Source organism: Blennius ocellaris (genome assembly GCF_963422515.1).
Source record: "Blennius ocellaris genome assembly, chromosome: 8".
NCBI lineage: Eukaryota > Metazoa > Chordata > Actinopteri > Blenniiformes > Blenniidae > Blennius > Blennius ocellaris.
Window position 1 is genome coordinate 7,342,012 of NC_137657.1, and position 17,955 is coordinate 7,359,966.

General features: G+C 41.6%; 1 protein-coding gene across 1 annotated transcript in view; it reads right to left on the reverse strand.

The window, feature by feature from the left end:
* Positions 1 to 17,955, reverse strand: part of thsd7ab (thrombospondin, type I, domain containing 7Ab) — a gene marked incomplete at both ends in the record, with an annotated part of 208,610 nt that overhangs the window by 65,207 nt on the left and 125,448 nt on the right. The window contains 3 exons of the mRNA XM_080501462.1: positions 265 to 368; positions 3,826 to 3,961; positions 6,065 to 6,180. Coding sequence (XP_080357588.1) covers positions 265 to 368; positions 3,826 to 3,961; positions 6,065 to 6,180 — 356 coding nt within the window. The remainder of the gene's footprint in view (positions 1 to 264; positions 369 to 3,825; positions 3,962 to 6,064; positions 6,181 to 17,955) is intronic.

Here is a 17,955-nt window from a genome sequence, read left to right on the forward strand (position 1 = left end):
AAATAATAATAATAAAAAAAGACTTGCTGATGTTTATAGGAGCGTCAGCTCCAGTGTTGTAAGTGGGAGGACTTGATGTGTGCTCTAAGTAAATAGGCCTTTTCTCCAAACCTTGGCACATCCGTCTGCTGCCTCGTGGCCGAGCTCCAGATGCGGCACGATGAGCGAAAATGTAATTTACAGTGATTAGGAACGGTTCGACGGAGACGGGAAAACGGAGATGGAGAAATGTGGTTTTTTTTTTTTTTTTCTTTTTTTGTTTACCTCTGGTTTGAAGTCCAGGGCCGCAGGTCTCCTGTGCACCGGGAGTGTCCTGCCTGAGGAACCAGGGGACCAGCTGGCATTTCCTCCACTTGTGGGTTTTCCACCTGGAATGAATCACATCAGTGGAGCCACCTTAGTCGTATTCTCCATTTGTAGCGTGACTTTGAGTTGGCAGCTGATTCAAAAGAAAATATTCCAAAAACTAGTCATTCTTGTTCAATTTATTGTCATAAACCCATTTAAAGCCACTGGAAACTGTAGTTTCCAAAATATAGCATTGCTAATTGACACTTATAAATAACTGAATTCTTCTTGTCAAAGATATTGTTGACTTCCTGGTCCAACTACCTGAGGTCATAGTAATCGTGTTTATCTTTGGATAAACATACATGAAAGTCTCTTGAATCACCAAAACAAAACAAAGTGGATATTTGGTTATTGTGATTGGAGTCATTTGTCTGAACGGCAACTATTGTTGCCAAATGACAAGAAAAGCTCACATTTTGCAGATTTTTCTTGTTAAACATCGTAGGATCTGTCATTTCCGAGATGTTCCGAGGTAATAAGCATCTTGATGTTAGTGTTCAGTGTTCCCAGGCTAACCTGAGCCCCTCATGCAAGGCACATGGTTGTTTGATTATCTGATAGAAACCTCGTATACAAATGAAGAGGTGGACTTCCTGAGGCCTGTTTACATGACAACGTTTTCCAACTGCTACGTTTTTTGCTCGCTGAGGCGAGTGTGCTAACTGTGCAGATTAGGGGAATTTTACAAAAGAAGAAATACAATCTTGTAAACTGAGCCAATTGGATGAAATTGCAGACGTGAAAAGATGTTTTGGACATTATAATTTCTTGCATTAAGTTCTGTCTTCTTAGAAATAGGCCTTTTAAGTCTGTTAGTTTTTTATTTGCGAGATCCTTTCTCATATGGTCACGTGTGTGATTTCATTATAAAAACAAACAAAAGCACCAACACGTATTCTGGCTTAATACGACGTGATTTTCAGAACTTTGTCGCGTCAACATGAACCTTTCCTGAAATGAATGTGCAAAAACCCCAAGTCTAGATTTAGCACAAGAGAATATAATTTTGAATAAATGTAGTGGCGGATAAAAAAAAAATAAATGCAGATTTTGACTCATTCTCACCCTTGATTACAGCAATAATATGGATACTCAATGTCGATCGCCCAGTGAGAAAATGAGAAAAATAACTTAGTGTTTGTGAGGGACTCATTCAACATGATTATCTACAATAATTGCATAAATCTGACAAAACAGAATGAGCACAAATGGCTTACTGATTGCTTGATTCACAAACCGTAGCTGCATTTTTGAGAGTTCGTCACATAGAAAACGTTGGCTTCATACAATAAAAGCTGAATCTAAAGAGCAGGCTGGAGACGTGGCAGCAGCTGAACCCTCCCACACAGCACGACTGAGCTGCATTACTCAATGAAATAAACTGGTCAAACTCTACTGTACAGCGCCGTGCACTTGAGGAGTTCAGGTACTCGTCCTTGAACCAACGCTGTCGGGAAGGTTTCCGATCGATTCTGAATTCTTTCTGCAGCATGACAACAAATCCAAACACACGGGATTGAGTAAAGAGTCCTTCAGCAGATGGCGTTGGCCTCCTGCAGAGCGCTGACCTCAACATCGTAGTCAGAGCGGGATTACAGGGAGAGACAGAAGAAGACACCGGGACAGATTAAATCCACTGAGAGTCTGTGTGTGAAAGTTCCCGGGAGACGCAACGCGACTGTCAAGGTCAAAATTAAAAACTCATCTGTTTCATTCTGCACTTTGTACTCTGTGAAGCAAAGCGTTTCATCTTGCACGTCGCATCCAGACACATGGAGATTAACAATAATGATCTCCAATTTCTTCCCTAGAAAATGTAAAAACTGAGCTGTCAGTAACCGTCTCACAGTGTGAAGTCACAATAAAGTTCTAAAGTGTTGTGTAATTGAAGTTAACATTAAAAAAGAACCGCATAACAAATTGAACAATCCATTAGATGACAAGCAGAACATATGAAACAGTGTTTTATTTTAAAAGATATAAAAAGATACATTTCAAACCTTGAACACATTCAGAATAAAGTAATTCACTATTACGCAAAGATAAAAACACTGGAAATCAAAACTAATGAATAGAGTGGAAGGAGTTTTTGTGTATTTGCATGTGTATATTTTCTGTAAGCGTGCAGATGTTTTCAACATAGCATTGTTTACTGTTTGTGTTTTAGTCAATATCTTATTCAGAAAGTTGGGTTAGATAATTTTCTTTTTTCCATATAAATAGAAATTGATTAGGCGGTCAGTTGCTCGGTCAAACCGACGGATGGACAAACAAATAAACTAACAAGAAGGCCGTTGCTGGGCTAATCCCCCGCCGGAGGGCTTTATATTTTCTCACAAAGCCAGCTCTAAGGCAGCACACTTGGTACACTAGAGGGTGTTCCATGGGTCCTAGTAGATAATTATGTAGAATCTGAAAGGTCTTCTTCATAAGCTATGTCAAAATACGTCTCCAGAGCCCAAAAGGTGTTTTTTATGCACTTAGTGACCCTGTGACCTGATATGCAAATTAGGTCATGGTCACCATGGTGCCCCTTCTCCCCAGGTGGAGTGTCCATGTGTGAAGTTTGGTGACTGTGGGCCCAGGAACTGCTGAGAAATGAGGAGAAATGTTTATATGAAAATACATGTATTGTGCAACCATGACGAGCAAACTTCAGACCCTACCAATCTTCAAGGTCAAGGTCAGGTCACTTGGTGTACTGGAGGTTATCCCTGGAGTGTGTATCATGTGTGTATAAAATTTCAGAGCCCTAGCTCAAAAACCTAGGCCTCCAGAGCCCAAAATGTGTTTTTACGCACTCCGTGACCCTGTGACCTACTTAATATGCAAATTATGTCAAGGTCACCATAGTATCCCTTCCCCCTCTGAGATGTATCCACATGTGAAGTTTGGTCACTGTGGGCCCAGGGGTTGCCGAGATATCGGTAGAAACGTTCGAACGGACGGACGTACGGATGTACGTACGGAGACTGTTTCAAGATCCCCCTTCGGGGCCTATCAGCCACGGCGGGGGATAACAAATGAAGGAACAAATAAACACACATTCTGTAAAACACTGAATGATATTTTCTGTCCTAAGAGTTCTGGTTGAATGTTCGGTGGGTCGGTGTGAAGCACAGTGAGTTGCTGTTCCCATTTAAAATGTGTTGAACAAATAAAGCTAGTTTGGTCGGCAAGGAGGTTCTTTTGTTAAACTCCCGAAAAAAACTGAAAGAACAAACTAAAGACTGAAGTCTCGTTGAAGGCTGTATAAATTACGATCAGTTGATTTAGTCTTTGCTCAAACAAGAAACTTGTCCCGTATGCTGAGTGACATTTTCTCTCATAAAATCCTCATTAAATTGATTCAAGGACCCAATGAAACTTATTGCTCGACTGATATATTGACTGAGGCCTTAAATCCAAAACTGAAGCGTATCAATCGATCAATTCATCTGATGCTGGAAAAAACAAATGATTCTTATGTATTACCTGAAACCGGGACAGGTTTTGGGGACGTCACAGTCCTTCTCCTCCTCCAGAAGCTCTGGACAGTCCTGCCCCCCGTTGGACGGCATCTGGATGACGAGACGTTTCCTGGATTGCTTTCTCTTCACTGCGTTTCCAGCTGCACAGACAATGACAAGGTTTAAAGAAAAAAAAAAAAGAACATGTCTGCATGAGAAACTGAAAAAAAAAAATGGCAAAATGATAAGCTGGGCTATTCTGGTAATAGTCCTTGAAGAACGGACTTGGAGACTATGACTGCCAACCCTAATTGGGCAGCTATCATGGCCAAACATGCACATCTGATTACCGGGGAAATCAAGCCAACGATGACGATGGAGAAAAATCCCATTAGACTTTGGAATTGACTCACATTAAATTTATGGTATTTACATGCGTGGAGATGCCCTCAAGTAGTTCATTAAACAGAAACAAGCCTCTGGATAGTCCTAAACCCGGCAGGAAACCTTTGTGTGTGGGCGTCGCGCAATTATCGGCACAAGGTGAAGATACCATCAGCATCAAATTAAAATGCACGACCACAAGTATTGCCTGCTCAGACCGGAGAGATTTATGCCGCCGCTTCGCGTGGAGAGGTCATGAAAATATAGGCCGTAATGATTTCCGGCGGTAAATCACTTTAACGTGTTCGCGCTCAACAGCTTGGGCATCGGCTGCCTGACAGAGGTGACCCCATCGGAAAATGTTTTCCTTTCAGCGCATGAAAACAACAAGAACCTCGGACACGCCGACGCCGTGTAGCCGCGGGCGGGTGGGCCCGCCAGACGGCCTAAAGGGGGCCGGCCCAGAGGTTGTCTTACGCGTCAATCTGTCAAATTAATTATCTGGAACAAGACGTGAGTGCATGGGCTTGTGCCGTACTCGATACGTCTGGTTTAGAGTTTCCCCGAGTCCATGGATCTTCCACACGGTCGATTACGCGAATTAGATTTTGACTTCAAGTAAAAAAAAAAAAACAACAACGTACAATTAGAATATCAGTTCATCACTGTGCCCTGTGAGGAATGATTGTATAGTTTATGAATTAAACAATTTCAGACTAAAGTCAGACTGTGTCTGGAATTATAAAAGGAAAAACAGAACACAATTAAGTGGATTTGCCAATATTTTCAGTTCTTTTTTTATGCATATCTAAGTTAGAATTTTGGGATCAAATGTTAAAAATGGCAAATATTGAAACTAATTGAGTGTTTATTAGCATAGTTTAGACTTCACACTTGCATTAAATGCTCACTTTGAGAAACCTGACAGATTTTTTTTTTCCCAGATTTCTATGTATGTTGATGTACTGCGAGTCTGGTGTCAAATTACAAGCACTTGCTACATGCTACATCTCGAGATGCTCCATCTACAGAGTCTTTATATTGGAAAGGAAAGTTTCCTAAACATCTAAACTGTGTCCTTTCTTACATGACAACTTTTCCAAGTGAAAACGAAAAGTGTTTGTCGCATTAATGTACACCCAAAACACAACAATAGTGTTTGGAGCCACCGATAAAACGGCTCCCAAGGTGGAACTTTTTGAAAATGCTCTGACTCGTCTCCGTGGAAGTGGAGGAAAATGTGACTTTTCTGAAAAGCTGCTGCCGCGGCCACCGCGACAGCAATCCAACGTCATCGTCTGTCCATACGAGTGTCCACGCACCCGCCATGTTATCATTTATAGCGTATCGTTCTCCGTGTGTTGTTTCATTGCGAAAACAAACAACAGTGTCAACTCATGGCCTAGTATGCCAACTACACCATTTCCAGCGCTTCTACCATTTCCGTGAAAAAGGACATAGATTTCAAAACACAAAACTTTCCTAAAACTAAAACGCAAAGATGTTGTTTTCACTTGAAACTAGTTTCTGCAAATGTGGCTCAGCAAGATAACCAGCTACAATGTGCTTGAGCAACAGTTGTTCAAACTAACTAGAGATTAACCAACGCAAGACTTGTAACTCATTACTGCCACCCAATGCACAAAAGTGCAAAATAAAAATGTACAGCACCTTTAAAGAGACACTTATTTGGCTTTATTTTGGAGCTGAACATCCACAAAAAGGGCCAGAATGAGATAATTAATTAAAACTATACTGTAGTGGAATTTGAGGATGTGAAAAAACAATGAAAACAGAGTTATTTTATTATTTTCATTAGCTACACCTTAATGCCTGAACAGTGGATCATAGGTTACGTAATTAGTTTCCTTTCTCTGTACCTGCGTCACAGGTGAGCGGACACGCCGTCCAGTCGCTGAACGGAGTCACGATACAGTCTTTCTTGCAGGGCAGCTGGCAGGACCTCATGGTGGAGGGACGCGGGCCGTCTGGACACCTTGGAGACAAAAGAGACGCACGGTGGGCTCATGGAGACTCCTTACATGTTCACTAACACACGGCAGCTGGAGGGCTGAAGCACCAAACACCAAAGTCCTCCTCTGTGAATGTCCCAGGCATTACTGAAACCCTTGGGAATCATAATTATTCTGACTGGATACGACCCAACATTACCGAAAAAAAGAAATGTTTTTTTAATCTGTGGGTGATGAACAAGAACAGTCATTACACCCGCCAGGCTTTTGAGTTTTAAAGTCATCCAAGAATGAGATAAAAGCTAAATATATCATGTGGATTTATTTCCTTTTAAGCGGCACGGGGATTATATTTTAGACCCAAAAAAGTTTTCTTCATCAGCTACATTATGTCCTCTGGGAAAAATAAAAAAAAAAGTGAGAAAGGTGGTGTGATGGTAGAAGAAGACGACGCTGGCCGGGGGGTTTCTATGAAGAGCTTGCATGTTCTTCCTGGGTTTTCTCTCTCTGAGATTCTTCAACATCCTCATCAAAAGCTTGTTAGTTGATGTACGAAACAAGACCAGCGCCTCGAAAAGGGACTTGTGGGTGCTACAGTCTCGACTCTCCTCAGAAATATTCAGCCAGTCATACTATGGTGTCGTGGTATTTCGCACTTTTAAGTTGTAAGCTGTTGCTTTGCATGTGCCTCTTGTATGTGTAAGTAAAAGTATTAAGTACTTTGAATAAAACCTACTCAAGTAAGGATTTGCTAAATACCCTCTCATATGGGAATACATTATAACAATGAAACAATGTACTTTTTAAAGATTGGAAATGCATGTAAACAGAACAACACATTGGGGAAACTTTTGCCACTAGGTAATAAATAATTTACGTATTATTTGTAATGATGTTGAATTCAAATATGCTTAAGAACTGCTTCATTATCTTGCATAATTTTTAGATTTCCTATTGAATCCAACTTTTCTGAAATGGTGCTGTTCGTCTGCACATGCTCAGTCGACGGATAATAACAACAATGTCCATATTCTCGTGTGACTCGGTAGTTTTATAGTCGAGTCATCCGGAATAACAATACAACTTTGTCATACGTCCAAACGAACGTGCCCGTCCTCACCATTGTTAATGTTTATAGAGTATTGTTAGGGTGAGGGTGTGTGTGTGTGGTTCAATTGCAAAACCAACCAACAGGACCAACATCGTTTTCAACTTTTCTGCCGCGTAAACGCAAAACTTTTCTGAAACAAAATCACAGAAACTGTCATTTAAAGGGAGTCTCAGTGAAATGGTGTTTAAAAAAAAACCCCAGCACTGTGTGACCATCAACATGAAGCAAGAGACTATAAATGAGTAACTTGATCATGAAATCAATACAGAATGAACCTTTGATCGACTCCCAGAGAAAACAACTCAGATTTGTTGTTGTGGATATTGAGGTGCTTTCTGCACGATGCATCCAAAATAATGAGAATTTCTTAAAGGTCCCATATTATACAGTTCTTCCAACAATTTCAGTTTACAAAAAGTCCTAAAGCAATGTCTTCAGCACACATTTGCTGAAACTGATGGAATAGGCAGAATGTATTCATGTTCCTGCCATGGGGACACACATTACTGTTAAAAAAAATCCTCATGAAGTGAATTATGTATAATGTGGGAAATTTAATACATTACAGTCAAAAGTGAACAAAAGTGGCATGAAGCCCAGAGCAACAGCGTTGCATTCAAAGTCACCCTCACAAGTTAATTTTATCCAAAATATTGGTAACCACACACCTCTAATCTTGTGTTTTGGCTTTTTTCCCCCACATAGTTCTAAAATATGCTTGTTCGGTGAAATCAATTATGTATATTGAAAAAAACACCATCTTGGCTCTAAAGAGAGTCTGTATTAAAATACAGAGGTACATAAGAACTTAAGAAGCCATTTCTCAATATTTACTTGTTGTGAGACAGAAGTCTGGGTTTTATTAATCAGATTACTCCGGTGACATGCAATAATACTCTGCTATTTTGAGTCCCCCCCCCCCGTCTTAAACTGGTTCTTTCTTTGCAGCGGCTTTTACTGACTGAAAGATTCACAATAACCCAAAACGACCCAGATTTTTAGCAGCACAGTTAAACGAGTGACTTCAGGCATAAAAGAAAAGTGCCGTCAGTTTAAATATTAAAGCATTGCCTTTATTATTTAATATACAAAAGAAAAATGTTGATTTTTTTTCCTTCTGCATATTCAAGATTTTTGTTTCATTTTCTAGCAAAAAAAAAAAACCCAAACAAACAGGGTTGACACATGGATACCTCCTTTTTTTTTTTTGCTGAACTTTAATCGTTTTAATGCAGTCGGGAAGCTCGAGGTGGACGGTTATTCCTTTCCAACCTTTAACCTCCATGACTTTTATATACATCTCGCTACAATATAGACGCGACTGACATTTAAAGTGATGCCCTGTGAAAGTATAAACCCTGCTCTCCAGCTTCAATAAATATCACAGCAGAGGTTTGGTGCACCGACCATCTGGGTATTGCTTGAATACACAATGCAATTATTCCAGGCACAATCTAGGGCAATAAAAGCCCCCCGTAATCACATCCAGTTTTATGACTGATGTATGCCATCTGGCTGACAGCACATGGAAGATCCACTGAAGGGATAGAAGGTATCATCCACCCCCCATCGGAAATGTCGAACACATCTACATGTGTGTTTTACATCCGTTTCTCTCCGAGGAGGAAAGTGTAACAAGCAGAGCTGCTTGAGCCTAAAGCCGGCAGACTAAGCAGACCTGCCTCGGGATAAAAAAACTCCCCCGTTTAACTGGATTCAGCTATCAGTGAGTAATAATCCTTCTTGATGGCAGAATACGGGGTCAAGCCGAGGTTCTTCCGAACAAGGGTTATGGTTAATCTTCAGTCGTTTAAGTACCTCCCCCCCCCCCCCTTGCATACCGCCGCACATAGATAAATAGGTCGTCGTGGGCCCGCTGCAAGACACGTCGTGGTCCCATCTCTGCTACGCTGCACCCCGGCTCTCACACATGGGAAGTTTTCTCATCCTGCGGCGGACTTCCCCATCATCTGGGTGGGGTTTAATAGAACCCCCACTCGTGAGCACACGTCGTTATCGGGGGAAACCGATAGGGAGGCTCGCAGGCGAAACGTAATAACGCAACAGCGACACAAGGAGAGATTTATTTTTAATACCAATAGACAGAACTAAATCCCTCTCGAGCGGAACAAATCCTCTGGTGTCTTCATAGAAGTTGAACGGTCCCCAGGAAGCAAACAGCTGCCGCGTGCAGCGGCGGCGGGAGGACGCATTTACATTACGGCGCATTCAATTGTTGCTCACGTCCCGTGGAGCGGTTGACGAACAGGTGGTCTCGCCGGAGGACACTTTGATAGGGTGCCAGGAGCTGATGAACCCGAGCGCCACAAGCTCCCAGCATCCCAGTGAGAAGCAGATCAGCTCCTTTAAACTCTTCACCTTTTAATCTGCGGAGATCAAGTGGGGCTCGCGCCGACCTGACGTACGGAGAAGTGTGAAGACGGGGATACAAGTCTAAGTACAATGACGGACTTTAGTTAAGGAGGACATTTGAAACACACACACTCACACAACAATGGTAACTGCTAGAGTGCCTAAGAGGTGGTCTGGAGGTCAGAGATGACCTTTGACCCCACTCAGCTCCACAGGCTCTTTTATGAATCAAGGTTAAATGCAGAAAAGGGCTTAATAAAGGAGGCTTTCGTTTTTTTCTACTGTTGGAGTTCTTGTCTAATGACACGATAGCAATGGAAACAATTAGAAAGGTGTTTGATCCTTAACGTTGAGATTTGAAGACCAACTGAGCCAATGAGACGGTCTTGACGTGTTTATTTTCATCTACTGCAGGAGCGTCCAACGCATTTCAGTTCAGGGGCCACAAACAACCTGATATCACCTTGAGTGGTCGGGGCCAGTAAACTTGTGCCATAATAACCTTTGAATTATAAACTTGAAAGTTCTCTTTGTTGTGGCGCGGTGTTTACGTGATGAAAATGTCAATAGTTTCACAAAATCAAACACTGAGTCTCAACATAAATCTCAGCTCGGGTCTGTTTTGTTGTGTCTGTAATGTGTAAAGAAAAAACAAATGTTCTCTTTGAAATTCAATTGATGGTTTGGCCGGAGTGGAGCTGCTTACAGGCCGGTTTGACACCCTGATCTACTGTAATGATAATAGGAATATTCATTAGAAAACTTGATTAATTCAGTATCTTTCTTTTTCACATGCTAAATTGTAAGAAAATATACAAAGTTCATGTTACAAATGAATCATATCTGTAATTGGACGGTTGACCTGAAGAATAAGTGGTTCATTTATTGGGAAATTCTACATTTTTCTGCTTTCTGTTGGTTTCAGAATTTCATAGATTTAATAGAGGATCCAGGAGTTCTGCAGATGAGACGTATGGACACAAAATCTTCTCAGCGATGTAACTTTTATGTTTCAAATATTTATCTACATTATTACTTGATGTTACATGATGATTACTAGTATTATGAACAAAGCTCTAAACCTAATATAATAATGAAAATATTGCAATATGACAAAGAAACACTGAACTCAAACTTAAAACAAATTTGTCTGTGAAAAACCTACAAATATTTTCCAAATATCACTTCATATTGAAATGAGACATTACAAATCAAATCTTTTCAATCTCAAGCTCAGGCTACATTTTTTTACACAAAAATAAACAAGCATAGAGCTATTATTCTTCAAACATAATACACACTAACAAACTACTTTTTTTTTTATTTAGCAAACGGGACATTCTGAACAAATATAAACACTGCAGATGAGGTTTTGATAACATTCCCAGTAGAAAATTCTCCTTTTCAGATGTTAAAAGCAGAACAAATCCATTATTTATGCCTCTGAAAGGATACAGATGTTTCTTTTCTTTCTGATCCTAGAAGATTTCCTCGAAAAGACAAACAAACATCCCTCCATGTCGAGAGTGGGGAAAAAAAAAACTCTTTAACTGAGATTAAACCTTTCCTCCTCCTGCTCCTTTAAAGCCGGTAAATGTGCGAAAATGAGCAACAGTTTAACACGTCTGAAGTCTGAAAAAGGACCATTGCACATTGCTCCTATTTAGCTAAAACACCACAGTTGGAAAAATACAATTTGACTTGTGACTTTGATCAAACGGGCCGGCGCTCTGAGTTACAAATTAAAGGAGAGAAAAAGAAATAAATAAAAGACTCGTATCTGAACTGCAGATTAGATGCCTTTTAAACGTAACCTTTACCGACGCTCCCTTTCTTGATGTCTGCTCCGTGCCCACGGAGACTCGCGCATGCTCTGCTGCAGGGAAACAACAGGCCTGATTTGTAGCCTCAAACGCCTCAAACAACATGTGTTTCTCCGGCTGATTGAATTATGATTGTTGCGTCTCAGAAGCAGATGGAAGCGAGCGGGCCGGCGCGCGTGACTGGGAATGCAGAGTGCGTGTGTTCACGGCTCGTCTCCAATCAGCAGACAACATTGATTTTTGTCAGGAGTAAATATGGTATTTCTCACGCTGTATCCAGGATTTTATGGTGCTTTCAATCAACTGCTTTCTCATCATCTGGGCCAGCTTTAAACACACTGCAAGCGAGAGATGCACGAATATCACATTTATATATACTCCCACACACACACACACACAGCATATATACACTATATATACACTAACTACTTGCCGATACCGAGGACCGATGCTTGTTTTTCTTTCTCACTTGACCATGTACCTGCCAGGCTGGTTCATCGTGTGTTTTATTGTTTTTCATGGAATGCCAAATGCAATCACAATCTGAGAAACGATTCCACCCACGGTTATGAATGAAGTAACCAAACATGTAGCACCGCATTATGTAATAACAGTAAAATGTGTAATAATGTAATAAAAGTGCACCTCATTATGTAATAATGGTACAATATGTAATAATGCAATACAAGTTCACCTAATCATGTAATAATGCCGCATTTTGTCATAATCTGCCACAATTTCTAATACATTTTTATTACAAAATCCGGGTTAAATGATCAAATGCACTCATTTCTTCAGAAAATGAAAATGTCTGGTAGGAATACTGATTGGCTTGTGACTTTAAAAACCTACCAGTTACAAAGGAAGGTGATCTAAAGGGTTAAACGTGATTTACAGCCCTGCATTCTACCATTGTTATGTTGGCAGGACGTGAGCAAAAGCAAAGAGTGACAAAATTCTAGTCTAACGGAATACAAAAAATGTTTTCTCATTATTAAACCTAGAACCATGTCTCTGGATGAAGGGTGGCATTTATAACATAATGCAAATTATAAAACTTTCTTAAAAAAAAAAAGTGGAACACCCACATTTTGTAATAACTGTTGCAATATTTGACATGTTATTACAAATTGCGGCATTATTACATAATGAGTTAAAAAAAAGAAGTTGAATGGATGACGTCCGTTTACACGACAGCAGTGCTACTGAAAACTTTATGAAAACAGCTCCCAAGTTGGAACTTTTGAAAAACATGCTATTGTGCATGCGCGCCACAGCTGTAGGAATAAAGACAAATAATTGAATGGCCGTCCTGTCTGAAGCTCACGCTTACATTGCTGGTATTAATCATTAACAAATATGCAAATGTGGTGTCTTTCACTAACTTTAAAGAGGTTATGTAGCTCGTGTGTTTAAATGTTCCACATGTGGGGTAATGAGGTGACTCTCAGGAGGTTTCCCCCCCAAGTATCCTTTTGTTCTGACTTTCTTCTAATTATATTGTAGCCCAACTAATGATGCATGTTATCCAAATATAGATGATTAAAATTCAATTACGATCCAGTTTTCAGGGTAAAGAAAAAAAAAAAAAAAAAAAGCAGGCATCTGCTTGTTGGCAACCGGAATCCTTGCAGCACAATGCTTGGCGGGGAGACTCTGTCCACGGGGGTGTCAATTATGCAATTTTAATCATGTATATATTTTGTCATCCCACTGTATTTCTTCTCTTCGCCTCACACGTTCAGTTCATTTATCTTTGCTTGTCACATTGATTATACCGTTTGTCAAGGGAAACGTGTTTATTTACAAGGTTCTCGGGGTATTTTATCCTCAATTCCCCGTTATGGGTTTTCCGCTCGCGACGTCGCCACTTGTGGGAAAACGCAACACGCCGAGACGAACGCGGTAATGGCGTCTGGTGTGAAGCGACTCTCCGATTCCCACTCACTGTCACAATCTCATAATGATCTTTAAATGTCGTGATTTGTCGCGAAAGACGAGCTCGACGTGGCGCCGGGAGCTCTTCCCGGAGCACACCATTAGGACGAGCAGCCGGGGTAATGCTCGCGTTATTTTTTTGGTTTTTTTTGTTGCTCTCCAGCTATTAGGGCGAAGAGTAAACTGTTGGGCTGCTTTTGGAGAAATGAGCAGATGGCTGAGCAGGATGAAGAAACCAGATTCGACGCGAAGGACTGTCAGTATAGCCGCGCGCACAAAAAAACAAGGACTGGTGGGGAAAGACAAGGCCTAATTAATTTCATGATCAAAATGATGGCTTTCAAAACACGAACACCATTTGTTTAATTTAGCATGAAACCGTTGCGCTTCTTCGAGGGGCCTGTTTCGCGAGCGTCTTTTGGCCCTCGTCTTGAGGGCTTTCGGCGATCCATCACACGTCCTCCATGAGAAATTATGGCAATGAGGTGACTGACTGGGTTTAATGCGGCCGCCGTCGAACGTCGTCGCCATGAATCACAAACTCCACAGCAACAGTGTGATTACACAAACACACATTTGGTACTGTTCAACACAGATTGTCACAATCAATAAGCAGACCTCTCTCTCTCTCTCTCTCTCTCTCTCTCTCTCTCTCTCTCTCTCTCTCTCTCTCTCTCTCTCTCTCTCTCTCTCTCTCTCTCTCTCATCTCTCTCTCTCTCTCTCTCTCTCTCTCTCTCTCTCTCTCTCTCTCTCTCTCTCTCTCTCTCTCTCTCTCTCTCTCTCTCTCTCTCTCTCTCTCTCTCTCACACACACACACACACAATCACACACACACACACACACACACACACACACACACACACACACACACACACACACACACACACACACACACACACACACACACACACACACACACACACACGACAACAGCTTTCTCGATGGGACGATAGCAGCCCGAGCCTGAGGCTCTGACATATCTCTGTTGTCTCTCTCTCTTTTCTGTTGGGTTTTGACAGTGTGTGTGTGTGTATGCAGTGTGTGTGTGTGTGTGTGTGTGTGTGTGTGTGTGTGTGTGTGTGTGTTGTGTGTGTGTGTGTGTGTGTGTGTGTGTGTGTGTGTGTGTGTGTGTGTGTGTGTAACATGCACTCTGTGAGGTTCACTGCCTCGGGCTGCGGGGAGGAAGACAGCTCAGATCCATCTGTGAATGAGAAGTCGCGCATCTGCATATGCAGTGCGCAGGCAGCCTTGTTTGTTTGTTAGACTGGGTTCCCATGGGTGTGCTGATCAACAATACCTGCCAAATAAAGACATGCAGGGCAAGAAAAAAAAAACCCCAGCAACAAACAAAAACAACAGCCGTGTCAGGTAAGTCCTGTGTGCACGTGGGAGGGAATTCTGCCTTCGACCAACAGACTGTTGCATTGCTTTGGTCAACAAATGGATTTTTTTATTTATTTTTTTTAAATCTGCAGGGGGAACAGACACTTTTAACTTTCGCACAACCGTTGCCAAGTGACAGGTTAAAAGAAGAAATCACATGCAGATGCCTCGGGGCACAGAGAATGGCAGGGTGGGTGAACAAGAGCAGACACAGTGAATGGCGTCGTCACGTCCACATAAAAACGTCAACCCACTTAAAATTGACTGTGAATATTGAGATGTCACTACAGGAAAGCTTTCTCTCTCTCACACACACGTTATTGCTCTGTTGGGATTTATAAGCAATAAAAAAAAAGAATTATTTTGAATTAACTTCTGACTTTCAGAACTGTTACAGTTACAGACTGGGAATATATTTAATGTTTTCATTTGTTGAGCGTAAATCACAATCATTTAATTCAAAAACCTTAATGAATGAAGTCCATGGTTTGTGTATTTCTTTTTAAAACGATTCCCATTCACAATTTGAAACAATAAAGAATATCATGGGAAAGATATTCCTCTGAACCCCAGATTTTCAAGCTGTTTTGTCCAATGTCATTGTTGTTGCATCATTTTTATTGTTGTTTTTGTTAACATTGTTGGCATTGTTATGGTTGTTGTGGTTTTCATTATTGTTGTCATCATTCTAATTGTTATTGTTGTCATTGTTGTTTACATTATCAGTGTTGTCACGTTATTATTATTATTATTATCATTATGCTCAGTGTCAGTGGATCCTTATTCTTCTGTTGCTGTTCATCCTGTTGCTCGCTCTGCAGGCTGCATGTCGTCATTCTTTTTTCAAAAAGCCGAGCTCCTCCTGACAACTTAAATGACTTTGATGTGATTTGGCGATATTGTTGTTAGATCAATGCTAATGCATGCTCAGTGTGAATGATCTGGCCTCTTCCCGTCCTCTTAATTGTCTCATGTTGCTTTGAAAACTTGCATATCAAAGTGTTGATTGCCAGAGCGCTGCTTTCTTTTTTTCTGTGTGTGCGTGTATGTATGTGTGTGTGTGTGTGTGTGTGTGTGTGTATGTGGCTTTGAAATGCCGGGCTGGTTAATGGTAATTGACAATCAGTCTAATAAGGCCAATCTTGGTGGCGGCGTTTGTCATTGTCAGATGATGATTCAAAGTCATTCTCCCCATCAGGTGTGCAAACTATCTTACAACTTAATGCGTGTGACATTTCAGACCGGCAGCAGAAACTTTTCAAAGGCTAAAATTAAAAGAAGTTTCTTCACACAGAGAGGTTTTTGTGGCGGTGTAATGAAGCCCGAGCCCCCGCTGGTGAGAAAAGTCCACCAGACCTGAGACTACATCTTTTAAGTGTTGTACTTTCACGACTGTAGCAGGGAGACGCGGTAATTAACACTGAGGGAAAGAAACAGTTGCTGGAAGAGAGGTGGGGGGAAAAACAAAACGGATTTCAGCACCAAGGACAGCACCACTGGTCATTGAAGGGATGTGAAACCTCAAGTCCAGTCCTGCTCGCGTTCATCCATTCACTTTCTACAGTTGCATCCAGACAAGGATTGCACACGCTCACATTTCACGAGTTTTACTAATTAGGGATGTTTTTGTACTGTGGGAGGAAACTGGAGAAAATCCATGTAAGTGCATGCAAGGACCGACAATCACAACCCGGACCCCGACCGTGGAACTTTTGGCCCCGGATCTTTCGGTGCGAGCGCGAACCACCGTACAGCCAGCGCTTCACAGTGTAATGGTTTTGCCTTCAGGCAGGGACTGTGATGACGCCTTCTTGTTTTCTGTGGTGTAAACAATGAATAGGATTCAGACTGTGGGCTTCAGCTCAGAGTGACTTGTTTTGTTGCATTTCTTCAGTTTTCAATCAAATAAAAATTAATCTACAAGATGTTTGGAATGAGTAGATTACAGATCATGTCCCATGAGAAAATCTGAAAAGAAAATCCGCGGCGAGCCAGACGCAGAACTGCTTCCCAGCACAATTATGAACAGAAGCGAGGATGCGCCAGATTACACTACTTTTTCAAACATGTTCAAAACAGAAGCAAACATATAAGTTGGTAGTGTTGGACATTGACCAAGTAGCACAAACTCCTCATGGTACATTTAACACAATCTGGTACACACATTAATATTTAGCAACCATGCTAAATGGATGGTGTCTATCATTCATTTCTACATGTATTCAGTATCACGTATCATTTCTATGCACGTAGCTCAAAGTAAGGCCTCCAGCTGGGTACATTCCTATTATGAAACGAGAATGTTTACGACTACAACACAGTGCAAATCGCCCCTGTGCAGCCCCCCCCCCCCCCCCCCCCCCCCCCCCCCCCGATACAAGATTGTAACTGTACAATACATTGAATACATCCTGTCGTAATTCTAAGTCACTTAAAAACATCTCTCTCCATTGAACAGTACACAATGCTGAAAATGTCAAACAAGTGGTTCAGTGCGACCTTTATTACTCAACACCTCGCTTCGGTCAATAACAATAGCCAGCCACCGAGAGAGCGCGTCGCTGCTTAATGGGGGGGCTATTCTTCACGTCTTCCCTTCACTCCTCATTAGTGGCGCTGCCCCACGTTGCTCCTTTGCCCTTCGCTGGGATTATGCAAACCTATTGACCAGCAGAAAATAAAGGATAATGGACGCAGATCGACTGAAACCGCTCTTTGGCATTATCCTGGATACCTTTACTCTTCTCGCTTTCGGACCCACTGGGCTCATGCTTCCACCTTTTGCCAGTGCAGCTTTCAAACTTAAATACATGCAATCAAAGACTCCCCCGGATTCTGACCTCTTTTCTATCTCTGCAGAGAGATGTGTGGAGCAGCAGCAGCACTGACCGGGTCAGCTGCTCAAACAGCCTCCGCTGAACCGGACATTCATCTTCTTTTTTTTATCAAGCGATGTTCTCCATGAATCACATTTGCCTTTGGACACAACACACATCGACCCTTTACATAATTTATATCCCCCATCCTCTGCTCGGTGATAACTACGCTCGCGAGGCGGCTCGCCTTGAATCACGGCGAGAAACAGAAGATCCGACATGAGAGGAGACACGTTAGGAGGCCCGATTTCACTTCTCGCAGTGACAAAACGATTCTGCCTCAGATTTATCTC